This window comes from Fusarium verticillioides, chromosome 5 (genome assembly GCF_000149555.1).
Source record: "Fusarium verticillioides 7600 chromosome 5, whole genome shotgun sequence".
NCBI classification, from domain to species: Eukaryota; Fungi; Ascomycota; class Sordariomycetes; order Hypocreales; family Nectriaceae; genus Fusarium; species Fusarium verticillioides.
Genome location: NC_031679.1, coordinates 4,050,719 through 4,072,176, shown reverse-complemented (window position 1 = coordinate 4,072,176; position 21,458 = coordinate 4,050,719). Strand labels below are relative to the sequence as shown.

The 21,458-nt window shown below is 47.6% G+C and overlaps 10 protein-coding genes across 10 annotated transcripts; 4 read left to right on the top strand and 6 right to left on the bottom strand.

The window, feature by feature from the left end:
* The first annotated feature begins 724 nt into the window (after positions 1-724).
* FVEG_09387 (pectate lyase E) lies at positions 725-1,848 on the top strand. Its single transcript, XM_018898375.1, has one exon. It carries the CDS (start codon positions 900-902, stop codon positions 1,662-1,664), a length of 765 nt encoding a protein of 254 aa, XP_018756247.1. The 5' UTR covers positions 725-899; the 3' UTR covers positions 1,665-1,848.
* FVEG_09386 (hypothetical protein) lies at positions 1,843-2,776 on the bottom strand. Its single transcript, XM_018898374.1, has 3 exons — positions 2,487-2,776; positions 2,156-2,438; positions 1,843-2,105 (listed from the first exon to the last, which is right to left on the bottom strand). Exons 1-3 carry the CDS (start codon positions 2,722-2,724, stop codon positions 1,946-1,948), a joined length of 681 nt encoding a protein of 226 aa, XP_018756246.1. The 5' UTR covers positions 2,725-2,776; the 3' UTR covers positions 1,843-1,945.
* Positions 2,777-3,153: 377 nt separating this feature from the next.
* Positions 3,154-3,372, bottom strand: FVEG_16573 (hypothetical protein; the record flags this gene model as incomplete). Its single annotated transcript, XM_018905820.1, has 1 exon — positions 3,154-3,372. The coding sequence occupies one exon, from the start codon at positions 3,370-3,372 to the stop codon at positions 3,154-3,156; it is 219 nt and encodes a 72-aa protein (XP_018756245.1).
* Positions 3,373-3,902: 530 nt separating this feature from the next.
* Positions 3,903-5,312, bottom strand: FVEG_09385 (adenosine deaminase). Its single transcript, XM_018898373.1, has 2 exons — positions 4,716-5,312; positions 3,903-4,669 (listed from the first exon to the last, which is right to left on the bottom strand). Exons 1-2 carry the CDS (start codon positions 5,214-5,216, stop codon positions 4,028-4,030), a joined length of 1,143 nt encoding a protein of 380 aa, XP_018756244.1. The 5' UTR covers positions 5,217-5,312; the 3' UTR covers positions 3,903-4,027.
* Positions 5,313-7,733: 2,421 nt separating this feature from the next.
* FVEG_09384 (hypothetical protein) lies at positions 7,734-8,616 on the top strand (the record flags this gene model as incomplete). Its single annotated transcript, XM_018898372.1, has 4 exons — positions 7,734-7,820; positions 7,875-8,095; positions 8,155-8,288; positions 8,336-8,616. The coding sequence occupies 4 exons, from the start codon at positions 7,734-7,736 to the stop codon at positions 8,614-8,616; spliced, it is 723 nt and encodes a 240-aa protein (XP_018756243.1).
* FVEG_09383 (hypothetical protein) lies at positions 8,506-9,779 on the bottom strand. Its single transcript, XM_018898371.1, has 3 exons — positions 9,414-9,779; positions 9,187-9,361; positions 8,506-9,136 (listed from the first exon to the last, which is right to left on the bottom strand). Exons 1-3 carry the CDS (start codon positions 9,429-9,431, stop codon positions 8,754-8,756), a joined length of 576 nt encoding a protein of 191 aa, XP_018756242.1. The 5' UTR covers positions 9,432-9,779; the 3' UTR covers positions 8,506-8,753.
* Positions 9,780-10,783: 1,004 nt separating this feature from the next.
* Positions 10,784-12,324, top strand: FVEG_09382 (hypothetical protein; the record flags this gene model as incomplete). The annotated part of the gene is made up of 2 exons (XM_018898370.1): positions 10,784-10,892; positions 10,946-12,324. 2 exons carry the CDS (start codon positions 10,784-10,786, stop codon positions 12,322-12,324), a joined length of 1,488 nt encoding a protein of 495 aa, XP_018756241.1.
* A 189-nt stretch (positions 12,325-12,513) lies between these two features.
* Positions 12,514-14,335, bottom strand: FVEG_09381 (hypothetical protein; the record flags this gene model as incomplete). Its single annotated transcript, XM_018898369.1, has 2 exons — positions 12,514-13,634; positions 13,735-14,335. 2 exons carry the CDS (start codon positions 14,333-14,335, stop codon positions 12,514-12,516), a joined length of 1,722 nt encoding a protein of 573 aa, XP_018756240.1.
* A 1,519-nt stretch (positions 14,336-15,854) lies between these two features.
* FVEG_09380 (hypothetical protein) lies at positions 15,855-16,599 on the bottom strand (the record flags this gene model as incomplete). The annotated part of the gene is made up of 2 exons (XM_018898368.1): positions 15,855-16,160; positions 16,465-16,599. 2 exons carry the CDS (start codon positions 16,597-16,599, stop codon positions 15,855-15,857), a joined length of 441 nt encoding a protein of 146 aa, XP_018756239.1.
* Positions 16,600-18,004: 1,405 nt separating this feature from the next.
* Positions 18,005-19,969, top strand: FVEG_09379 (hypothetical protein; the record flags this gene model as incomplete). The annotated part of the gene is made up of 1 exon (XM_018898367.1): positions 18,005-19,969. The coding sequence occupies one exon, from the start codon at positions 18,005-18,007 to the stop codon at positions 19,967-19,969; it is 1,965 nt and encodes a 654-aa protein (XP_018756238.1).
* Positions 19,970-21,458: the final 1,489 nt, after the last annotated feature.

Here is a 21,458-nt window from a genome sequence, read left to right as displayed (position 1 = left end):
ATCGCGCCGTAAAATGCACAGACAACTAGCTGAATTCGATGTCTGCGTTTCAGTTATGGTGTCTCTACTAAAAAGCTTAGCACGCTTCACGAACAAGCGCCACAATTATCTGTCGCTCCCAATGAAGCTTGTTTTTAAGCATTAACAGAATAAAAATAAAGAGAAAATTTAAGTTACATACAGGGGCAGCGTAAAATTGGTGCATCGTATCTTGACCACTCTCGGCTTAACCACGTCCTAAAAAGTCCACCTGTCATGATTCCACTCTAATTTCCGGCGGGGGCTAGCTCGTGTTCCCTTTCAGCCCTGTCCATCGGACAATGTCGCTTGTTTAGGTTTACCGCGATTGAGTTTTTGACCTTATCGTGTCTCGATTTAGTATGCTGGTAGTTAGCGGGTTGTAATTCTCGTATGCATGGAGGTCGGTGCTAGACAACTACTGTGCGCGCACCGAATACGCGTTGACTGATACAGACCACTGGGTATTTGGTAGATGCGATCCTTGCTAGGGTGTTTTTCTCCCTGCGGCTCCATCCGAGAAACAGGTAGATGGATTGCATGTTGACACGTTCTAGATTAGGTCGATGAGTGACATGCTCTCGATGTGCGAATAATATTCCTCCAATCAGAGGACATCTTCTGCCAACGACACCCTTGAATGAGATCTGAAACATGAACCCAGCAAAGGCCATCGTGAGCATTCCTCTCATGACTTTGCGCTATAAAGACTTTGGATCCTCCCTTCATGTTTATGTCTTTCGTTCTGCAGTTCAATAGTCTCTCTTTACAATCTAACTTTCTACACTCTTTAGCCCTGGTGGTTATCCTCTCTTTTACAATCTCACAAGCAATCTAAACCCCCTCTTTTTTAAATCCAACAAACCAACCAATCCATCAAAATGAAGTTCTCCATCGTCTTCGCTGGCCTCTTCGCCTCCGCCACCATGGCCTCTCCCCAGGGCAACATCACCCCCAACACCATGGGCGCCCTCGAGCGACGCGCCTCCTTCCCCATTCCCGCCTCCAAGGGCTCCGTCACCTACAAGAGCGCCCAGACCATCTCCGGCACCTTCGACGGCGGCATGAAGACCTACGGCCGCGGTGTCAAGTGCACTGGCCAGGTCGAGGGCACGGACGCTGACGCCGTCTTCATCCTCAAGAACGGCGCTACCCTCAAGAACGTCATCATTGGCGCTGATCAGATCGAGGGTGTTCACTGCGAGGGTTCTTGCACCATTGAGAACGTCTGGTGGAAGAAGGTCTGCGAGGATGCTCTCTCCCTCAAGGGTGACGGTAACGCTCTCATCAAGGGCGGTGGTGCTACCGGTGCTGAGGACAAGGTCATCCAGCACAACGGTCTCGGAACGGTCACCATCGATGGCTTCACCGTTGTCGACTTCGGTAAGCTCTACCGATCTTGCGGTAACTGCAAGAAGATGGGCACCCGCAACGTTGTCGTCAAGAACGTCAAGGCCTTCAACGGAAAGGTCCTCACTGGCATCAACTCCAACAAGGGCGACGTCTCCACCATCACTGGAACTTGCGCTTCTTCCGTCAAGGAGATCTGCGTTGAGTACGAGGGTACCGTTCCCGGCAAGGAGCCCAAGAAGATTGGCTCTGGTCCCAGCAAGGCTTGCAAGTACTCTTCTGTCAAGTCTTGCTAAGCGCTTTACGATTGAGGCCTTGAACTTCATACTGAGGCAGTAATACTGTTGAGGATGGATGGATGTTGGATAAGGGGTTAATAAGGTGCTTGAAGCACTTCTTGTTGAGGTTGAGGAAAGCTACCAGTTCTGTACTTTCAACGTATATATCTCTTTACTATAAATACACTTCGTTGAACGAGAATTATTATCAGTGATTTCAATTGCATTTGGGTGTTCAACCGAGCTGACAGACACGATACGTTACTAGCCTTGCTTCTCATCTTGCAGTACATGTCCAATCAGAACTTCTTGTAACCTTGCCCAGAGACAAAAGTCTGCTGCCAAACCTGCTGCTCCTTACCCTCGGCGAGTTCGACATAGAACTGAGCATGACCTTCCGCAGTTGCTCCACTATACATAGGCGAGCCATCATCCTTTCTCTCATCGGCATAGTAAAACCTATCAACTATTAGCCTTACTTCTTGTAGCAGCCTCATCAACAAACTCACTTGAAGCCATGGTCCTTGTATGAAGTAGCAGCGACCTCAATGAACCAAGCAGCCGCAGCCTTTCCAACACCTAGAGACACCATCGATGGAATGCGCATCTCATTCTCAATGTTGCCAGTGTAAATGTACGTCGGGCTGCTGTTTTTGGGGAAGTCTTTCCAGCCTTTTACAGCTTCTTGGGCCGCGGCGTAAGCGCTAAAGATGTTGACTGCCCCGCTTGTCTTGAAGCTGTCCAAGGGAACTTGGAAAATGTCGTTGGGATCGTTTTGTCCGCCATGATAAGCTGCCAATCGATTAGACCAAGTTTCACTTATAAGTGCGTTTCACTGACCGTTGTAGATGACGACGTGGGGATGACCAAACTCGCTTCTGACTTTTTCAAAGGCCTTGAAGACCGAATCGGTGTCGCTGAGATCGGTAGGAATATGGAGCTCTTTGGCGGTGGAAGTTGATGGATCTTGAGATCGGGAGGCTAGAGCTAGTCTGTAGCCCTTTGCGCTGAAGGCTTGGGCGACACTTTTGCCGACCTTGGCACCAGCGCCGAAGATGAGGACAATGGGAGAAGACATGTTGACGATGAACTGATAATGTAAGATTGAATGATATGATGCTTGGATACTGAATTATGATATTGGATGACCAAAGTTATTTGTAGAGAAGAGGAGCTATTTATTATCATTTCATCCATTACCAATACTGCATCTCGACTTTTAGTAAGTGCGTGTCTTGGTGTTTCATTGCATATCACATTGGTCAGCGATGCTCAGGTAATCGTCGAGCCATAAGCAGGGGGACCATTTGCTTATTCTGGTTAGACTTAGGCATGGATAAGCATCATCTTGACATCTTACCAACCACCCGCGCGCGCGGCATTCATTGATCATTGTCATGAATCTTGAATTGTCCAAGATCACACAAAGTTATACAGCGCTCTGCGATTAGTTTAGCGTGTCAGAATCACCAAAATACACATTAAGTATCTGGTATCTAGTTCTGTTTCACCACTCGCCGCGAGCCTTGGCCTTCTGGATTTCATTATAGAAGGTCTGTGCTATGGCTCTCTGCTTCTCTTCTGACAAGTCCATATTGGACCAGCCCATATCTTGGGTTATACGGTCTTGCCGAAGCTTCTGGTCTGGCGTGTGCGAGCGTGGAGGGGTGCTCGATGGCTGCTCGGACTCCCCCTTGGACGTATGAGGTTTTCTACCACGGCGCATCTTGATCTGAAGCACGTATTAGGATAATGAAGGATTGTGAGGAAGTCTGAGTGGAATATGGGGAGAGTGATACGTGTTAGTAAGTTGCAGGAGAGGATTAAAAGGATATGAAACTTATCAAAAGAATTGTATAAGGTTGAGAAATTACGCTTTCATACCAGGCGACTGGTGTTTAAATGCATAGATATCGAAGTAATAGAAGAAAACGGAATAAAGAAGCATGACTGGATGACATAATTCGCTGCATTCGAGAAACCCAGTTCTTCGAAAGCATAAATGAGACTGGCTTTCATTTGTTTGGCGAAAGCTACGAGACCAAGACACCTGACCTGGCAAAACCATAAAAATAACATCATGTCCTCATCCATCACCTCTGTTCGTAACCTAAAAGCTGAACCTTATAGGCAGCAGTCATCCCATAGATGCTTCTCGAACTTGATGGCGCAGTGGCCTTTTGAAGTTACTGGGGAAACTTCTCTCAAAGTCGATTGGCCTCTACAATACCAACTCGGAGATTCAACAAAACGGACCGGGATAGAACCGACATTGGAAGGATAACTGTCCAAGATGATTAATTGGCTGGCATTACTCTGCTTACAAGACCACCACGTTCCATGAATCATATGCATTGAACCTCCCTTAACAAAGCAGATACTTATATTGAGTGCTTCGCCAGAACTTCCTCAAGCTCTCTTCTCATCTCCTGCTTCACCCCATCATCAGCCCAGCACATATCAATAGCACTCTTTGCCAAAGTCGCCATATCGCTGTTACTCAACCCGCACATCTTCTTGACTAGAAGCCAATCATGTAAGATCCACGTATCTTCCATATAAGCTGGATCATCACTGCCAATAGCAATCGGAATACCGGCGTCAAACAACGTGCGAATTCGAGGGAAGATCTCGTCAACTGGTTCGTGACGAAGATATCCCCATGGCGTGAGTGTCATTCCAATCCCTTTTTCTTTGATGCGATGCATGATTTCGGGGTCTTGTGCGGCGTTGATGCCGTGGTCTAGACGGTCGGCGCCAGTTTCACCGAGGTCATTGACGACTTGACGGATATGTTCATGCGCATCTTTGTTGCCGACGTCGCAGTGGGCAGTAATGCGGAAGCCGTCTTGTCTAGCTCTTTTGTATACCTCTTCGAACATCAGAGGAGGGCGGTCGTTTTCATCTGAGTCGAGGCCGATTCCCACCACCATATCGCGGTAGGGAAGAACAGAGTCGTAGGTCTCCATGGCTGACTCTGGTGACATGTCACGCAGAAAGCACATGATCCACTTCGACTTGACCTGTGATTTGTTAGCGATGATCATGTCTGAGCCCGTACTGACTTACATTCAGACTTCTCTCAGCCTCTTCCTGTGCTCGACGGAAACCATTCATGACCGTCTCAAACGCTACTCCACGGCGCGTATGACCCTGCGGATCAAAGAATGGCTCGCAGTACCTCACATTCATACCTGCAACATGCTCAAAGTAATTCATCGCAAGGTCATAAAAGTCCTCCTCAGTGACAAGAACTTCAAACCCGCCGTAGTAAGCCTCGAAGAAAGTGAAACTCTCCTCCGCGTTGTCAATCTGATGGCCTGGACGGGCCTCCATGATGTAGTACGAGGCTCTGAGCTGCTCGAGATTGGTGTACACAGTTCCAGTGCGCTCAAGCTTTAGAGTCTGGTTGTTGCGTTTGGCGAGTTTCCAGCGAAGTTCTGGGGTTAGAGTCCCTTCGATATGGACGTGGAGTTCAACTTTGGGGAGGTCAAGGATGAACTTGTCGTTTGAGTCTATGAGCTCTTGGCGGAGCGACAGACGCTCTTCGGGGGGCATGGCGAACTCCATTGTAAAAGGTTTGACAAGAACTGGCAGTGATAAGATACTGGAGAGATGTTTGTCGGATGTGAAGCAGAATTTGAGGATAATGGATTAGCATTTTATACTTGATGAGGTTGTAACGTCCAAGTCAGCTAGTCCCGAATAGGGTTTCACGATCTCACCCGCAGCAGGAATGGCGAGACTAAACCCTAATAGGCTGCTCTGCAAGCAAAAATACCTCCGATCATTCGGGGTAAACTTGGTGAATGAATCAGAATTTCTGGTGTGACTCACCTTCGGTTCATCATAACCCGAGGCGTATTCGCCCACTCGAGTTTAGAGAGACAGCGTTAATGCTTACGGCCTGAAATACGCCTTGTACGATGGTCAGTTGAGAATATTGCGGACTTTGTGCAACTCGCATCGCCTCTAGACCAATGTATTCGCAACATATGCTCTCGTATATGTGGAACTGTGTAACAGTAGTACAGCCAAGCCTCCAGACTCGAAAGTTTTCACATGATGGCTATTGGTATAGCCCCGCGGCACTAATAATTTCCATTTTCCAAATGTCTTTATCATCTAGGCGCTAGATTCTAAACATATCTCCCAGCATGCTGAAACGGAGTCTTCATGATAGGCTCCTGAACTCGACAGCTGGAGACCAGATAGAAAGTTGGCAATCAAGCGTGGAATCTCCAGACCTGGCCATTTGTTCTCCGTGTGACCCTGGTGATTCAGAATATTTTCAAATGGTCACTGTCAGTCCATTGACTTGGCAGATCTTCAACGATATCATGAACACAACAGACTCACCTGCCCTAGCGATACAAGCTTTGACTACACTTGTATGGCGAATGGCATACTATGACCATATTACATCTTATTCTGAGGCAGTACAACCCGCGAGGATCACAACCTTCGATCTCGTTCAGGTGCCAGTTCTGAAATGGGGATTTGTCACGCTAATAGGCATCATAGCTGGGAATACCATGATATTCCCAGTCATAGCCTTCATTTTCTTGTCTCATGCTGAGTCAAGCTTTTTAGAAAATGCATGGCACACTGTGGCCCAAATGTCTCAGAGCGATAATGTTGGCCCAATCTTGGAGAGAGCTACTCTTGCATCAGATCAGGATACTGGACGGATGATCCGGGTTAAGGAGCCACCTAAGGGCTTCATAGGTAACGTGAAAGACTTCTTCTGTGATGTAGAACGAATGTTGGATCAGAGGGAGACCAAAGAAGAGAGATTGTTTGTGAAAGACGGAGTGCTTGTCGGAAGGCGTTCAGAATAATTACAGGCCGATTAGCTCGAGATCATCTATTCATTTCGCGGCCAAGTTCTTGGAATACATCTCATCTTCAACAACAAAATAATGCAACAGAGAATTATCTCTTTGAAACTATCCGTATGTAGAGATAAACAAGACACTGGATCTCCGGAGTGTGCACAGCCGCATTAAAGGTCGTAATTTCACTATGCATAAAGCTATTCAGTAAAATGGCACGTATGGCGCTGACTATTGGGCGCTACTACAGAAGTCAACGCCAACACCGTTAGCTCGTGTGGACGACACTCGATAGTTCTGTTTCGGTTATGGAAATGACAGGGTTTAATGACAGCTGAGATCAATAGCTTCACAGCCGCCAAGCCCTGACGATATACATAAGAAGCCACTTCGGCCGCCACTGATTCATTGTTCATTTTTGAACCTGTAGGCGATCTAATTCTTACCTTAGTTATGCGCTTTTACGCCTCGCTTTCTTTAGCCTTTGGGCTTGTGGCTACCAGCCCATGCAAGCCGATTCTGTGTACCTTGGCGCTGACGACTTGGCAACGCCGTACTACGCACCTGTCGACATTTTCGTCGATCGAGCACCCACTCCGGCTACTCCAACGGCGCCTTAGTCTAGGGGTGAATGCCAGTTACATTGAATCTTAGATGCGCTTTTAATTCTCATTTGTTAAGAATCGGTATAGGCCCTATTCCTCTATTACCTAATAACCTCTCCATCTGGAAGAGAAGCCGAGAGTTTTCGGGGAGAGGCAATGCCGAGGGGCAGCATCTGCCGGAACTTAAATGGAAATGGGACGGAATTTCCGAGGCATGTCCGAGGAGTTGGGGGTACCGCCTTGTATGCCATCCAGACCTGTCAGGGAGTCATAATCTAGGTTCGACTTCTATTAGTACTTGTAGTCTGGCAACAGTGAGTTAATATAATCTTGTATATATGGTAGAAGGCATATATGCTCTTTGCAGTCAAGACTTATAACTGAGAGCTTACCTCATTACGGACAACTTGGAACATCCGGGGATACCTTTCGGCGCCTAGCTACCTAGCAGAATCTTTGCTTGCAGCTTCTGTGAGAGCGTCATCCTGCTGAGCAGGAGGTACCAGGGTAACCAAACAAGTTCTCTCGGTATCGCTATTCCACGGCTGGTATAGGTTGTACCAGAAGTGTCACGCTTTAATCCGAGATCCCTGAACTGTTTCTACTACACAAACCCGCTGACAAGTCTAATTCAGGTCTTCACAAACATGTCAGACCTGGTCGGTCTCTTGGCTGACTTCCGCAAAGCGGAAGCTGATTGTGACGCCATCCACGCAAAGTGGTATCTACCGGTGGTAAGTTGACTAACAGCAACATTCGCTCTACCCAAGCCTAATGGCGACATTTAGGCCGTCACGCTTGCTGCTTCAAGCGCCGGAGACAGGGTTCCCGACCTGTACCACCTTGCTGTTGCAGATCTGCCATTGGAACAGGAGAAAATTGTCCAACGACGCATCAAGGAAGCCTTGTTGAAGACGGGCGTTCTCATGGGAATTCCCAAGGCTCTTCAATCGCTCGTGCCGCTATACCGATGCTTGGACAAGGACAAGATTGATGCCTATGGACCAAGGTATATGCTTGCTCCCGAGATATGCTGTCCACCGCTGCTCCAGACTGAAATACACACAGGACCGAGAGTCTAGGCTCAGTAGAGGCGACAAAGGCTAGAGTGGAGCAAGCGCAACACCACTTTGACACGCTTTGGACACCAGATTCGGCCCGTGATTACAAGCAATTCCTTCGGGAAAACCATCCTGACGCCTGTAAGCATCGTCCGACTTTCTCATGGTCCAATTGTCACCAAAACCAGACCTTCTCTACACGAAATGGAGTTATGAGTGTTGGTTTAGTGAGGATGCTATCCTGTCGCTGAAGGAGACGCAGATCTGTACAACTGCTGCTATCATGTGTGTGAATTCTCCTACACAGGCATTGTGGCACACGCGTGGTATTGTTCGCGTTGGTGGTACGATAGAAGAGGCTCGATTGACACAGGAGATGATGCTGCGCATTGCAAATAGATTCAGTGCCAGGACAGGGGACATTGTGGCGGTGGACGATATCGAGTTCGACGATAAGCCTTCTATTTAGGGGACTTGCATTGAGCCTGGCTTGACTGGCATAGATTTAGGCAGTACCTGCGTTGTTGAGAGCCTTATATGAGTAATAAGAGGCATATAAGAAATAACTAGCTTTAAAGAAAAACCTTCAATAGTGCTACAGGCAACTCAGTTAGCCGAAGGAGGGGGAACATCTCCATTGGCGTTGACGTGGACTCCATCATCCAAGCCAGGAACCAGCTCACTTCCTACCACAGTGATCTCCGTGTACGGAGGCGGCACAACCCAAATTAGATCGAATCTATCCCCAGGATACTTCACTTCGCCAGTCCATCCAGTCTGTGCTGCGTAACCCTGAATACCAATCGCATTGGCAATACCTTCAAGGGATTTATGCTCCCAGCAAAGCAGTACGTTTCCCGGGCCCTCATAGTTTGTAGCTCGCCTTGCAGCTTTGTGGTGAGCATCCCGTTTAATCGTTTTATCGACCGTCAACCCAAGCGCGTCTGCCAACGGCTCCACAGTCTTCCAAGGACGATCACGACCACCATCTACTTCAATTAGAACGATGCTAAAGAGAAATGCGATCGGGGGGACAAACCTGGGTCAGGCTCCTCGGCCATGATGTATCCAATGTTGTAGGTCGAATTCACTCCGAAGACATTGACGAGATCGTTTGCACGTTCTTTGCCTTGAGCAGACAGTCCATGCGGTTCTTTTCCGTGATGAGGGGCGGGCTTCTCTCCATGTCGGATCATGTAAATGGTAGGCTTTGTCTACTGATTCGTAAGCATTTAGCTCTGGTCAGCAGAACGTAAGAGGACTGACTGATGTTTCGGAAGACATCTTGTCAAGATCAATCTATCAAATGATCGTGTGTAATTGGTAAGGGATTCAATGGGTCCCAAACGGGCTTAAAGTTAGCGGGAGGTTTTCCAGGATCAGATTGTGTGAATTGAGGAAGGAAACAAGAACAGAGCGACCATCGAGCTATATAAGCAGCAAGCTTGCAAACGCCAATCTCTACGTATCATGGTCTAGACTTGGCCGCAAAAGGGTCAGAGCGGCATTGCACGAATAAAAGACAAAGATGAGGTGAACTTGTCTCAGCCAGCCTGCACATCTCTGTATGGGGATGTGGCTGGCTGAAAACTACTCGGGAGCTAGCGACGGCTACCCGGCATTCCGTCCGCAAGCCGCCCAGCCGATCTAGTCGTAGATGAGGGGTTGAGAAGTAGAATACGTTGATAGCTAATTTGGGCTGTCTGGTCCGTAGCATCGAACGTCAAGGTGAGAGCTGAACCATGATCATTCCAGAGACATAGCTGGGGAAATTAATGAGCCTGTTCTGGGGTTTCTCTACGCAAAGACTGTTTGCTCACGGTGTAAATAATACAGGTTAATTTCGTAGCTTTATTAGCGCATACCAGCTGACGTATACTCCACGCGTTACCTCGTATATACGAGATTCTCTGCCCCATCAGAGCGTAGAGTTGCAGACATTGCCACTAACCCTCTATAAGTATGGTGGCGTTACTATACATCTGGAGCCTCTAATAAGACAAATGCACAGTTGCTGATCACAGGTAGTGCGCAAAGTTCAACAGACAAAGACACGGTATAGCAATGGAGGAACTACTCATTCTACCAGTGTCTGGCAATTATTACATCTTTATTATTCAATGACGGCTCTTTTCTGTATAAAGAAAATACTAACTACTAACCCAATCCATAAAGGTACTCATTACACAATGTCGGTGTCAGCCATTTACGATTAATTCATGAGGTCTATAAAGTTCAGGGTAGGCAAGTCGCAAGATTGTAATATTTTTTTACTGACAGGTTTAGACCTAAATAAAGAAAGCACCGCAGGGAAGAGCCTCGTGATATAACTGTAATTAATAACAGTTGAATGAGACAGAAATCGAAGCCTCTGAGGAGTTAGGTCTTAAATCCGCTCGTTTTGCCGTATGAGTTACAGCACTAACTTGACCAACCATCACATTTCGGAGCTGAGTACGCCACCCCCCACTACATGATCTCTCAACTCCGAACTCCGGAATCCCTTTTACTTCTGCGATCATGACATCGAGCAAATAGTTAACATTATAAAATCCATGTCTCTGAGCTCACTTCATCGAAGATTTTAATTCCACTTGACTTCTGTCACTGAATTATTCCATTAAGCATCGTAAACAATGAATGGCAAAGAACTACCTGCAGCGGCTCCTTTGCCAGAGCCCTATAGCATCTTCGACAAACGCCAAACTGCCTTGATCGTGACAATCGTCTCCATCGCAGCAACATGTAAGTTCCCACATGAGTCTCAATCTCAACCTCTCTTGTTAACCATTCCGCAGTCTCGGGTTTCGCATCAAACATTTATTTCCCCGCCCTCCCAACCATCGCCCACGACCTCGACGTCTCGATCGAATTGATCAATCTCACAGTGACTTCATACCTTGTCTTCCAAGGGCTTGCTCCCAGTCTCTGGGGCCCAATATCAGATGTCAAGGGCCGTCGAGTTGCATACTCACTCACTTTCATTGTCTTCCTGGGAGCATGTATTGGCCTGGCAGAAGCCAAGAACTACGCGACTATGGTTGTCCTGCGATGTGTTCAGAGTACTGGTAGTGCTAGCACAATCGCTATAGGATCAGGAGTTATCGGAGATATAACGACAAGAGATAATCGTGGGGGGATTATGGGTATATTCCAGGCAGGGCTGCTGGTGCCCGTGGCAGTTGGCCCGATTATCGGAGGTGCGCTGGCTGGATCTCTTGGTTGGAGATCTATTTTTTGGTTCTTGACCATCTACAGCGGTGTTTTCCTGGTTCTCTTGGTTCTTCTCTTGCCTGAGACATTGAGGTCTATCGTTGGTAATGGGAGCCGAGACCCTACACATGCCGTGGCCAAATACCCTCTATGCGTTTATCAGAAGACGACCAAAGTCCAATGGAATCACGGCACAGTCTCTACGCTACCTACAGCAAAGAAGCGCATCGATATCACAGGACCGTTCCGCATCCTCATCAGCAAGCAAGCCGCTCCCATCATCGTGTTCCTAGCAATCTATTATGCCGTTTGGCAGATGAGCATCACGGCTATGTCAAGTCTTTTCCAAGATAAATACGGTCTCACGGAAACTCAGATCGGCCTGACTTTCATCGCGAACGGCGTTGGTTCAATGGTTGGCACGCTTATAACCGGAAAGATACTGAACATCGACTACCGCCGTTTCAAAGCTCGGCATGATGCTCGCATTGCGAGCAGTAATGCAGGAGATGATGTTGAACCTGCCCGTACGCAAAAGGCCCAGGAAAACGATTTCCCGCTTGAGACAGCACGTCTCCGTCTCGTTCCTCTATTTTCCCTCCTTCAATGCGCGTCCATCTTGCTCTTCGGGTGGACCATACAATATCCCCAACAGGTTCACATCGCCGTTCCAATTGTATCAACCTTCATCACGGGTTGGTCTGCTGTTTCCATGCAATCCGTCATCATGACATACCTCGTCGATGTCTTCCATGACTGCAGCGCCGCTGCCAGCGCAAGCCTCAACCTCGCAAGATGCTTATTCGCCGCGGGAGGCACAAGTTTTGTTATGCCAATGATCAGCTCTATTGGCGTCGGGCTCGCGTTTACGGTCTGTGTTGCGGTGCAGGGTGTTGCAGTGGTGTGCTTGGCTGTTCAGTGGAAGTTTGGCGCAAAATGGAGACTAGCAGCCCAAGAGGCCTGAGGTGCCTTCATAAAGCGAAGCTGATATTTATTAGAGCCAAGAAAACTGCAGATAAATCTAGCTATGGTCCCCAGATAAATACTCATCCGTCGCTCTTCTTCACCTCCGAGATCACATTCCCTTTAGTCGCTTTCGATTTTACACTCATTCGTAGATCTATCCTAGACCGTGAACACCTTTTTTTTGGCGTCACTCGCTGTCACTGTCATCTAAAGTTTCCATATTTGGAGGACCCTTTCGTGCAGATGGCCATCTTTGCCGGACAGACGGCTGGCGCGCACGTCTTGCAGCCTCGTCTCCGCGTGCTATAGTCGTGGGTTCGTCCTTTACCGCTTGTGTTGGGAGGTTTGGCCCAGGTGACCTGCTCTCCTGGTTCTCTGCTATCGCCTCGGGCTGGAAACTTTGATCTGTATTGGCGTTCTCAGATATCCTGCCACTGGGACTCTGTATACGCCCGCTTGAGGTTGGTGCGTCGTCGTCACCAGCAAGGCTGTCTCCGTACAGGTCTTCAGATTCGTCTTCAATCTCGTTCCCATGGCCTGTATTCAATTCAATTAGTAAAAGAAAAAAACAGATCTCAATCGACGACAACTTGCCTGCTGAGTTTCTGCTGATATACGATTTGACTATGTCCTTGTCCTCAAGATCCTTGTCATTGAGATCAAGGTTTCGAAAGTGACAGACTGGAAGCCAATCGACCTTGTGAGGAGTTTCCCCAACAAGGCACATTATTGGGTATACCCTATTACCGGCATACTTCCCATGCTCCTCATAGCCCTCAGCCCATTCATACCTGTTAGAGGTCTTATTAAGCTTGTAACAAGCGGGGATATCGACTTTAAGGTCTGATTCGGTGACAGATTGCATCTCCGGATCATCGCCAAGCCGCGGGAAGAACGGCATGACCAAAAAGGCGTGCGGGCAATGGCCTACATCGTCGTCACCAAACCAAGCCATATGTATTTCGCCAGTCTGTGGTGCCTGTGTGAGGTTCCTGACAGAAGCCTCTCGACGCTTCTTTTTCTCCGCCTGCTCCGCTAGGTAACGATCCGCAGCGATGTTATTCAGCAGGACAAGTTCGTCACTGCCATCCACAACTTGAGTCCCGAGCGATTTAAGCGCCTGAGTAGCGTTCGGTCTCTTGACAGAGTGTCCTTTCCCTTTAAGGTGACTCATGGCAGATTGGAGCGGGTTCTCTTTGCGGAAATGCTTCTCGTGTTTCTCGCATCCAAAGATGTAGTAGAGCCCAATTGATCTTGACAATTCTGTATTTCCATCGGGCATTACCGCCTTGATATACCTCGTCGAAGCTAATTGTTCTTTCGGTCACAATGTCACTTGAGGTGCTCTGCCGCTGGTGCTTTGCAGGGCGAGATGCGACAGGATTGTCGCGTCTCTTGTTGGACCTACCTGTCTGACCAGTCGGTTCAGCTCCGACTTGCTGCTCGATATCTGTCGAGAAGCCTCTCGACGGAGTCGCGCTGTGTGTACGCGAGGGGGTTGACCTGGGCTCGATCGTGTTGCGAATAGCGTTGGTTTGGGGAAGGTGGCCTAGAGATCCAATAGTGTCATGGGTTGCTCGGTCGTTGGAGAGGGTTGGAGGCTGAATGGAGTCGAGATCTGGAGATCGGACAGGACTTTCCAGCGTTTCAGAGGTCTGGTGGGTTGTGTGATGGGTGCCAGTGTTAAAGGTAGCACGAGTGGCCAGCTTCTGGTAGCCTTCCTTCGATAGTCTCGAGTCAAAGAGGTCTAGTTGCTCCTTACGCTTGGTCTCGGCTTCCTGGTGTTGCTTTTGTATCTCCTCGAGGTGATCTCCGTACCTGACGAGTTCTCGGCACAAGGCTCTTTTCTTCGCAGGGTCCTGTTCACGGCTGTGCCGTTCTTCTGCAGCGTTGTAATCCGCCTGAGCACGCGAGATATCTCCTAGCGGCACCACGTCGTTTAGCGACGATGTCAAATCCTCAAGGAGCTTTAAAGCAGCAGCATGTCGCTGAGCAAGAGAGTCTCCCATATTGATCGACCTGCAGCACTAGCTTCGTGTACGTGTGGCAGGTCTCTTGCGCAGCAAGTATGGTCAAAGTAGATAATCACGACCAGCACAAGAAGGAAACGAAGTTCTCGATGATTAAAGAGGGAAATAAATGAAATTGAGGAAAGACAGGAAAGCAAGAGGAAAGAAATTTCTCTCGCAGCCTGACTTGTGTCTCATCCAATCAATATATTGTTGGACCAGGGTCTTTCCCGTCTGCCTTCCAACGTGTCGAATAGCCAGCCAATGATGAGCCGACTTTCAACCCCCATGTAGCCGGGTATCTGCGCCCGTGGCTTGCCTAGTCGTGTTTCCCCGCTGTCAGAGCGTTGTCAATTACTGTAGTACGCAGTAAAGTAAACGGAAAACAAAAGAAGCAGGTATGGACGATGTACACTGCCATTTGCTTCCGTCACCGATCTCATAGCCTGCCTGATTGCCTCTCATGGGCTCACGAAATTCCGGATTGCTTGAATCTCGACCAGATCAAACAGCCACTGGGCGAAAGTCTCTAGCTCTTCGCCATGGCTTGTTGCGGCCTTCGTGGCAACGCCTTGAACTCAGATTCTCTATTTGTTCATCCGATTGTTGGTAGCGGCCAACGTCAGTCAATCTCAATGTCTGGGTGAATACATATTTTGGTGTCGACAAGGCTTGACAACGGTTACACCATGCACTGACAGCTGGACAGGGATTATCCATAATTGCCTCTTCCTTGTCGATCTTTCTGCAATGGCCAACGCTTGGCAACGATCTCTGTTTGGCAGTCAACGACTTAGCCAGTTTTAACCTGTCGCCGAGATTGAATATCTGTCTCTATTGGGCCGGAGCGACAAACTACATTCGCGCGGAGACGTCCTCTCCCGTTTGCTAGCAAAGCTCACAGTATTAAACCTGCCAATAGAATATAATGGAATAGGTACACAAGCATTTCTTTGCGCAGTGACAGCTCCTTTTTCGTTTGGGATTCTTGACCGCTGTTTGTGATGTTTGCAGAGACAGTGTTAGGGTTAATGTGTTGTTTACATGCAATCAGCCCGTTGCCTTACACGTTTGGACTAAGATAATTGGTCTGATGGTGAAGACATTTCGTTCACCCAACCCCCTCCCATGACGGCCGTTCCACTCTAGTCACCTCAATCTGTTCTGAGATCAATCGGTGTGTCACATCCAAAGACAGAAATCATTGTGTAGTCCACACATATGCATCCCTCATGTCAGTAACCTTACACTTGCGACAAAGGCTGTGACGCCCAGCTAATTGCAACAAATGAGCAAGATGCTCTTGAACCGGTTAAAAGTTGAATTGGTTAAGGCGACGTAAATTTATATTAGGCCCTATACATGAGAGAAATCGAACTGTAAGTTCGCTACTTCTCCGGTTGGTGAACGTGCTCCCGCGATAAATGCCCTATAAACTCACTGGGCCTCGGTTGGCCGCCCCTGTCGCATAGCGAGGTACGACGCTAGCTAGGTACCTATCCACTATAACCTAATTGCTCTACCACCAACAGTTGCGATCTGGGAAGACTTTATCATCAAATGCCAAAAACGTCACTTCATCGCTTCGTGGCTCATTTTTGGCGACCATTTGCGATTCTCTGTTGGTGCCTATACCGAGACCCGTACCAAATGTCCGCCTCGATGCTGTCAATTGTCCTTGGCCCTCCGTTTCCCAAGGCAGTGGGAGGTTGTCGCGGCTCACTCGCTCTGTCTTCTCTGGAGCAAGCGCCATCAAAACACAGTTCCTTCGCTGCCATGGCGCATTTTTAGAATACGAATTGCTATTGCTATATAGATCTGAAAACTATCTTTCGAAGTAAATAAATTCTTATACTTATAATTTATATGTATTAGTTGTATCGAGTTACGTACAGGCGCGTCGGCTCAATGGCGACACCCAAGTCAAGGTTGGCGATTTATGGGTACCAGAGGTCCCCGAGTTCGCGACCATGATACAGCGTCACATAGCTTGTGCAGAGGAGAGAGTAACTAAAAAAAGTCTGGCCTATTGTAAAATATGAGGAATGTGTCTCTGAGAGCATCCAAAAGGTTGTGATTTAACACGAAAAGGTAAAACAAGGAACGCTAGAATCATAAGGACAGCACACATTAGAACCACCACTACACTGGCCACAGCCTCCATTGCAAACACTGTAAGCACAATCTGCACTGCGAGCATCTAACTGATGTGGTTCTGCAGGCCCTCGAGGGTGCTTTTCGAGGATAGGCGTAGCTGCAGCCATTGTGGCAAACAGAATGGCTGAAAGGAGCTTCATGGTTTGCTTATATATTGTCAGTGTTGACTTCTTTTATTTAGTTAGAAAGTTTGAGAACATACTTCTAAAAGTGAAATAGATCTTGAGAAAAGATATCAGATAAGTTTATTAAAGGCAGGTTTTCCAGTTTTATACTGAAGTTGACTTAAGATAAATGTCAGTAGTCTTGGGCTCTGTACACATATTTATATCCATGTTAGAAACAGGTTGAGCATTAATCCCTGGGGGTAGTATAAGTAACTGATTGGCGGAGAAATAGCATGACTGTTTGCAGATAATGACTATTGGCCCTTACCATTAATCAGACCATAACACAGCCGGAAGTCACGGTTCCAGGGTAAAAGTTTAATTTATCTACCGAGTACTGAGTCTAGGCTTTTACTCTATTGCCTCTATAATAACTAAGGTAGCTTGAGTGTTCTTACTAGAAATAAATAGATATCTAGTTTTGGAAGTTCCTACTTACAAGGCAGTCTCTATTTTAAACTTATAGACTGGCTACTATTGACTCCTTTTTAAAGCAAATTCAGGTAGTCTAATTATATAAATTATACTCTTATCTCTTGTCTGACTTAAACAATATGCCCCTTTTTATATAGTTCAGTATACGTAATACAGTCCCACAGCGGAGTTCGATTTCCCTGTCTAACTAGGTTAAACGGCATCAATTTGTAAATAGCCTGAATTATATTACAGTCAAGATGTACAGTTATTGGGAGGTATATAGGCGTATTGACAGTACCTAGCTAATGGACCTCTCGGCCCGGACGGCCCGGCTGATAGATAAGGTAGATGCCTCAGGCACTATCAATGATAGGCTTTATGGCTAGTGTAGATTGGTATTCTTTGCCTTATGCCCTGTTATCCCAACTCCTCCTCCCTTCAGCTAGATGCCACTCTGTGAGTGATGCTAAAATTTTCAGATTAAAACTTTGGTCAGCTATGAGATCCGACTGAACGCGCTTCGTTGGACAGTCCAGACAGGATTCGGTGAATTCGGCTGGTCATATAGAGCCTATCAAAATCAGCCTGCAGCCTCATTGCAGCCATGAGGCTGAGTAGCAACCAGCTCAATATCGCAAAGCGGGGTAAGGCATTATATCACTCCTTCATATTGCGGATATGCGCAGAAAGGATATGCCTTGTCGAAGGCAGTGTTTTGCGTTGTAATTTGTGTCCTTAAAAACCCACGTAAAGAAGAAAACAAATCTCATTTTACACAGTGGTAAACAAGGAACTCTCGTTGACCCACTGAACCAACCAAGAACTCTATAAGCATATTGTGGCTGAGAGCTTATTCCGTCAGAGAGAACCTGGTTGTGTAGTCGTGGGGAAGAACTAGCCAGAAGTGTCTTTGAGCAGGTCTGTCACTATGGCATCTCAATCTACACCTCAAAGAGAGCCTATCAGCGCATCAGAGATCTTTCCGAGCGTGGTCAATCAAGCTCTTGAAGTTCCTCCAGGAGTACCAAGATTGACATACCAGAGTCTCACGAGCTCCACCAGCTTTCGTCTACTTCAGATCCTATCAGACGGCGGCCAAGATATTCTTCGCTGCAGGATGTTTGATACTGATCTCGCTGCACAAGATCCTCCCCGATACATCGCATTATCCTATACATGGCACGAAGAGAGTCTGCCAAAGACCTTCCGCCCTGTGTTGATCAACAACCAGTATCTCAACGTCAGCCTAAATCTCTGGAACTTCCTCCAGAATTACCGCGAAACAGTTGGTGAGCGCATAATTTGGATCGATCAGATATGCATCAACCAAGATGACACAGACGAGTGTATTCAGCAAATAGGGCAGATGTGTGAGATCTATCAGAGTGCTTCTATGGATCTCTTTTGGATCGGCGAGCCGGGAGAGGACGCAGAAACAGTTTTTGATCTTCTATCATCCTTAAATCGCCTGGAGATGCATCTACTTCAGTCCGGAGGTTCTCGCCCTGGGATAAACGCTCTGCTTAACCCCATTTTTATGACAGCAATCGGCCTACCAATGCACAATAACCCAATATGGGGCTCTCTCATGCAGTTTATATCGCGATCCGCGTTTCAGCGAGCCTGGATCATCCAGGAAGTCGCAGTATCTCGAAATTCAGCTATATTCTGCGGCCTGTTGATGCTTCCATTCGATGTTGTCGGGAGAGCTGCGACTTTCCTCGTTGAGAGCTCTTGGATTAAACTATTCCACGATATGTACCAGGTCTCTGGTGCAGCGGGCTTCATTACGAGTATGATGAACTGCCGGGTGCGACATCAGGAAGGAGAGCGCCAGAGCTTAGACCTTCTGCTGGCATCGACGCGGCGCTTCAAAGCTACTAAGCCAGTGGATAAGATATTCGCTCTCATAAATCTATCTGAGAGCGGGAGGACAGAAGCGCTACCGCCGGCACTTAGACCAGATTATCGAAAGTCCGTTGTCGAAGTCTTTCGAGATGTCACTCTTCATCTCATCCGTCAAGGTTCCCTTGACATCCTTTCCGGTATCGAAGATGTTAAGTTTCGGCAGATTCATGGGCTTCCAAGTTGGGTACCGGACTACAGCGTACATCAAGTTGCCTCTATTCTCTGTATGCCACCGCGACCTGGATGGTTTACCTTGTATGCCGCTGCAGCAGGACGGCATGTCAGTGTCCAGCATTCGCCTTCAGATCCAAACATCCTAACGTTGTCGGCATACAGAGTCGACAGGATATCCAAGATATCTCCTATAGCAGAGCAGTCGATCTACGGCACTCTAGAGAAGTGGGCGAGTATGGTAGATTTCAATGCACCGTACCCGAGCATCGAGGGCAAGTCCGGTGCAATGATTGACGCCTTTTGGCGCACACTGATCGGAAATGTTGGTTTTGGAACAAGTTCTTACCCCGTCAGTGAAGATTGGGTTTCCAATTTCGCCGCGTTTGTATTGCAAGCTCGGGAAAAAGTCCAGGGGCGCTTTGCGAATTCGCCCGATGCAGACGTAGAGAGCCCGAGTTTGACACCTGGTATCGACTCACTTCTTGACGTGTTGAAAGAGGATCGTCGCGTGAAGGAGGAGGCTTTGGATCAAGATGAAGGTCTTTACGAAAGTACCATGCACCATGTCTCTTGGTATAGAAGATTGTTTCTTACCGAAGGCGGGCTCCTGGGTCTCGCGCATCCATCTGCACAACCAGGAGACGAAGTGGTACTTCTTTCTGGCGGGCGTGTACCCTTTGTGGTCCGGAAAATGGATCTGAACGGTCAAGCCTACTATCATCTCGTGGGGGAAAGTTACGTGCATGGAATCATGGATGCGGAATTGCTAGGCACTGTGGACAACAAATGGGAGGACTTACACATTAGATAAATGAGGGGCCCATCATCGTCCCACAGAATTTCCATATAGGCGCCATTTAGAGCCGCAAATGTTTAGTATTTATGTAATGCATTATGAGTATTAATTGAAAGGTCTCTTCTCAATACTATGATCCATTTTTGCGTTGATCGGTGGCTACATCTGAGGAACACCCAGCTATCAGTAAGCACTATCTAGTCAGCAAGTACGGTACCAAACACGTATATCTGCAGATGCCACTACTCCGAATCATCGCACGTAGCTAGCCCTGTAGGACACCACAGTTTTCTCTGGCGGCTCTCATTCCCTTCCGTCATGGCCTCTACACGATGTTCCTGGCTAGACGTGGACTGAGACCAGATAATATGGCACGATCTTTTAGAATCATTCTTTGATATAGACAAGATTCGAGATTCGAGAATATCTTTGGGTTTTATTTCAGGCCCACGTGCACTAACGGAAACGAGCCTCTAGGGGAGCGAGAGTTACCGCCGCGAGATAACTTGGGATGTAGTCTAATTTAATACAAGACCTACTTGAGTTTAGGATCCAGGCGCTCAAAGGCCCTCACGCCATTAAGCGAGCTAATTCCGCTGACTTCAATCGGAATATGTTCATTTCTGGCCCGACGTAGCTCCTGTTCACGCAGGGTTACAGATGATACGTGTTTATGATACACGCTGCTTTTGGAAGCTAAATATTACGCGGAACAGAATATGCGAGCCTCGAGTTCAGAGGCCAGTGTGTGCCACAGATATCTGTGTTTATATTCGGTGATTCTCTTGAGGCTTGTGGGTGATGGGAGTTGTGATGATCAGAGAGAGCAGCTGAGAAATAGTCGCCTGGCCATTCCCTCTTTACGCTCCTAGGATTTTCCCAAACGAGTTCCAAGCTGAGATTTCAGAAATCTCGGTCATTTCGAGCTGTTGTTTGCTTATACTATTGATCAGTTTCGTGCTTTCTAAAGTCTTCTCGAGGAGACTCAAGCCCTTGCATGTAGTGCTGCAGTTTAAAGAGATCATACGAGAGTATGATGATATGGTATGACAGGAATTTGTGATGTTGAGGTAGACATTCGATCTGCAGCCTCTGTGCGGTTCAGGGCGCTCCTAGTCGTCAAGTCAGCTCGCTATCGAACCGCGTCGCCAGAGTTGCGACGCCTGCCTCTGCATCGTGCAAAAGGCCATTCAGGAGTTCGTTTTGTCGGCTATGAATTGTTCACAGTGGGCCAAACAACTCCTTCAAAGTCCAACCCTTCCTCTGTTTGAGGCCCGTGTCGTACCCTTTCTAGGATCTAAATGAGGTTTTAATCATGATAGTGAAGAGGTTTGATTGAAATGTACTCGTACCCTGGCTGTGTGTTCCAAGACGACGCGGTGGCTGGAAAAAGCCCTTTTGATCTACAAAGTAACTTTGAGTTGATAGACCTGACAGCTGATACTTATATCACGCGCCTTACACGGAATAAAACCACCACATATCACCATGGTTTTCGGGAGCT

Coding starts and splice junctions, on each gene's coding strand:
- FVEG_09383 (XM_018898371.1), bottom strand. Junction 9,137..9,186: donor GGCCGAGGAGCCTGACCCAG/GTTTGTCCCCCC, acceptor TAATTGAAGTAG/ATGGTGGTCGTGATCGTCCT.
- FVEG_09385 (XM_018898373.1), bottom strand. CDS start 5,216: ATGGAGTTCGCCATGCCCCCCGAAGAGCGTCTGTCGCTCCGCCAAGAG. Junction 4,670..4,715: donor AGGCTGAGAGAAGTCTGAAT/GTAAGTCAGTAC, acceptor AACAAATCACAG/GTCAAGTCGAAGTGGATCAT.
- FVEG_09387 (XM_018898375.1), top strand. CDS start 900: ATGAAGTTCTCCATCGTCTTCGCTGGCCTCTTCGCCTCCGCCACCATG.
- FVEG_09386 (XM_018898374.1), bottom strand. CDS start 2,724: ATGTCTTCTCCCATTGTCCTCATCTTCGGCGCTGGTGCCAAGGTCGGC. Junction 2,439..2,486: donor CCACGTCGTCATCTACAACG/GTCAGTGAAACG, acceptor ATCGATTGGCAG/CTTATCATGGCGGACAAAAC. Junction 2,106..2,155: donor TACAAGGACCATGGCTTCAA/GTGAGTTTGTTG, acceptor AATAGTTGATAG/GTTTTACTATGCCGATGAGA.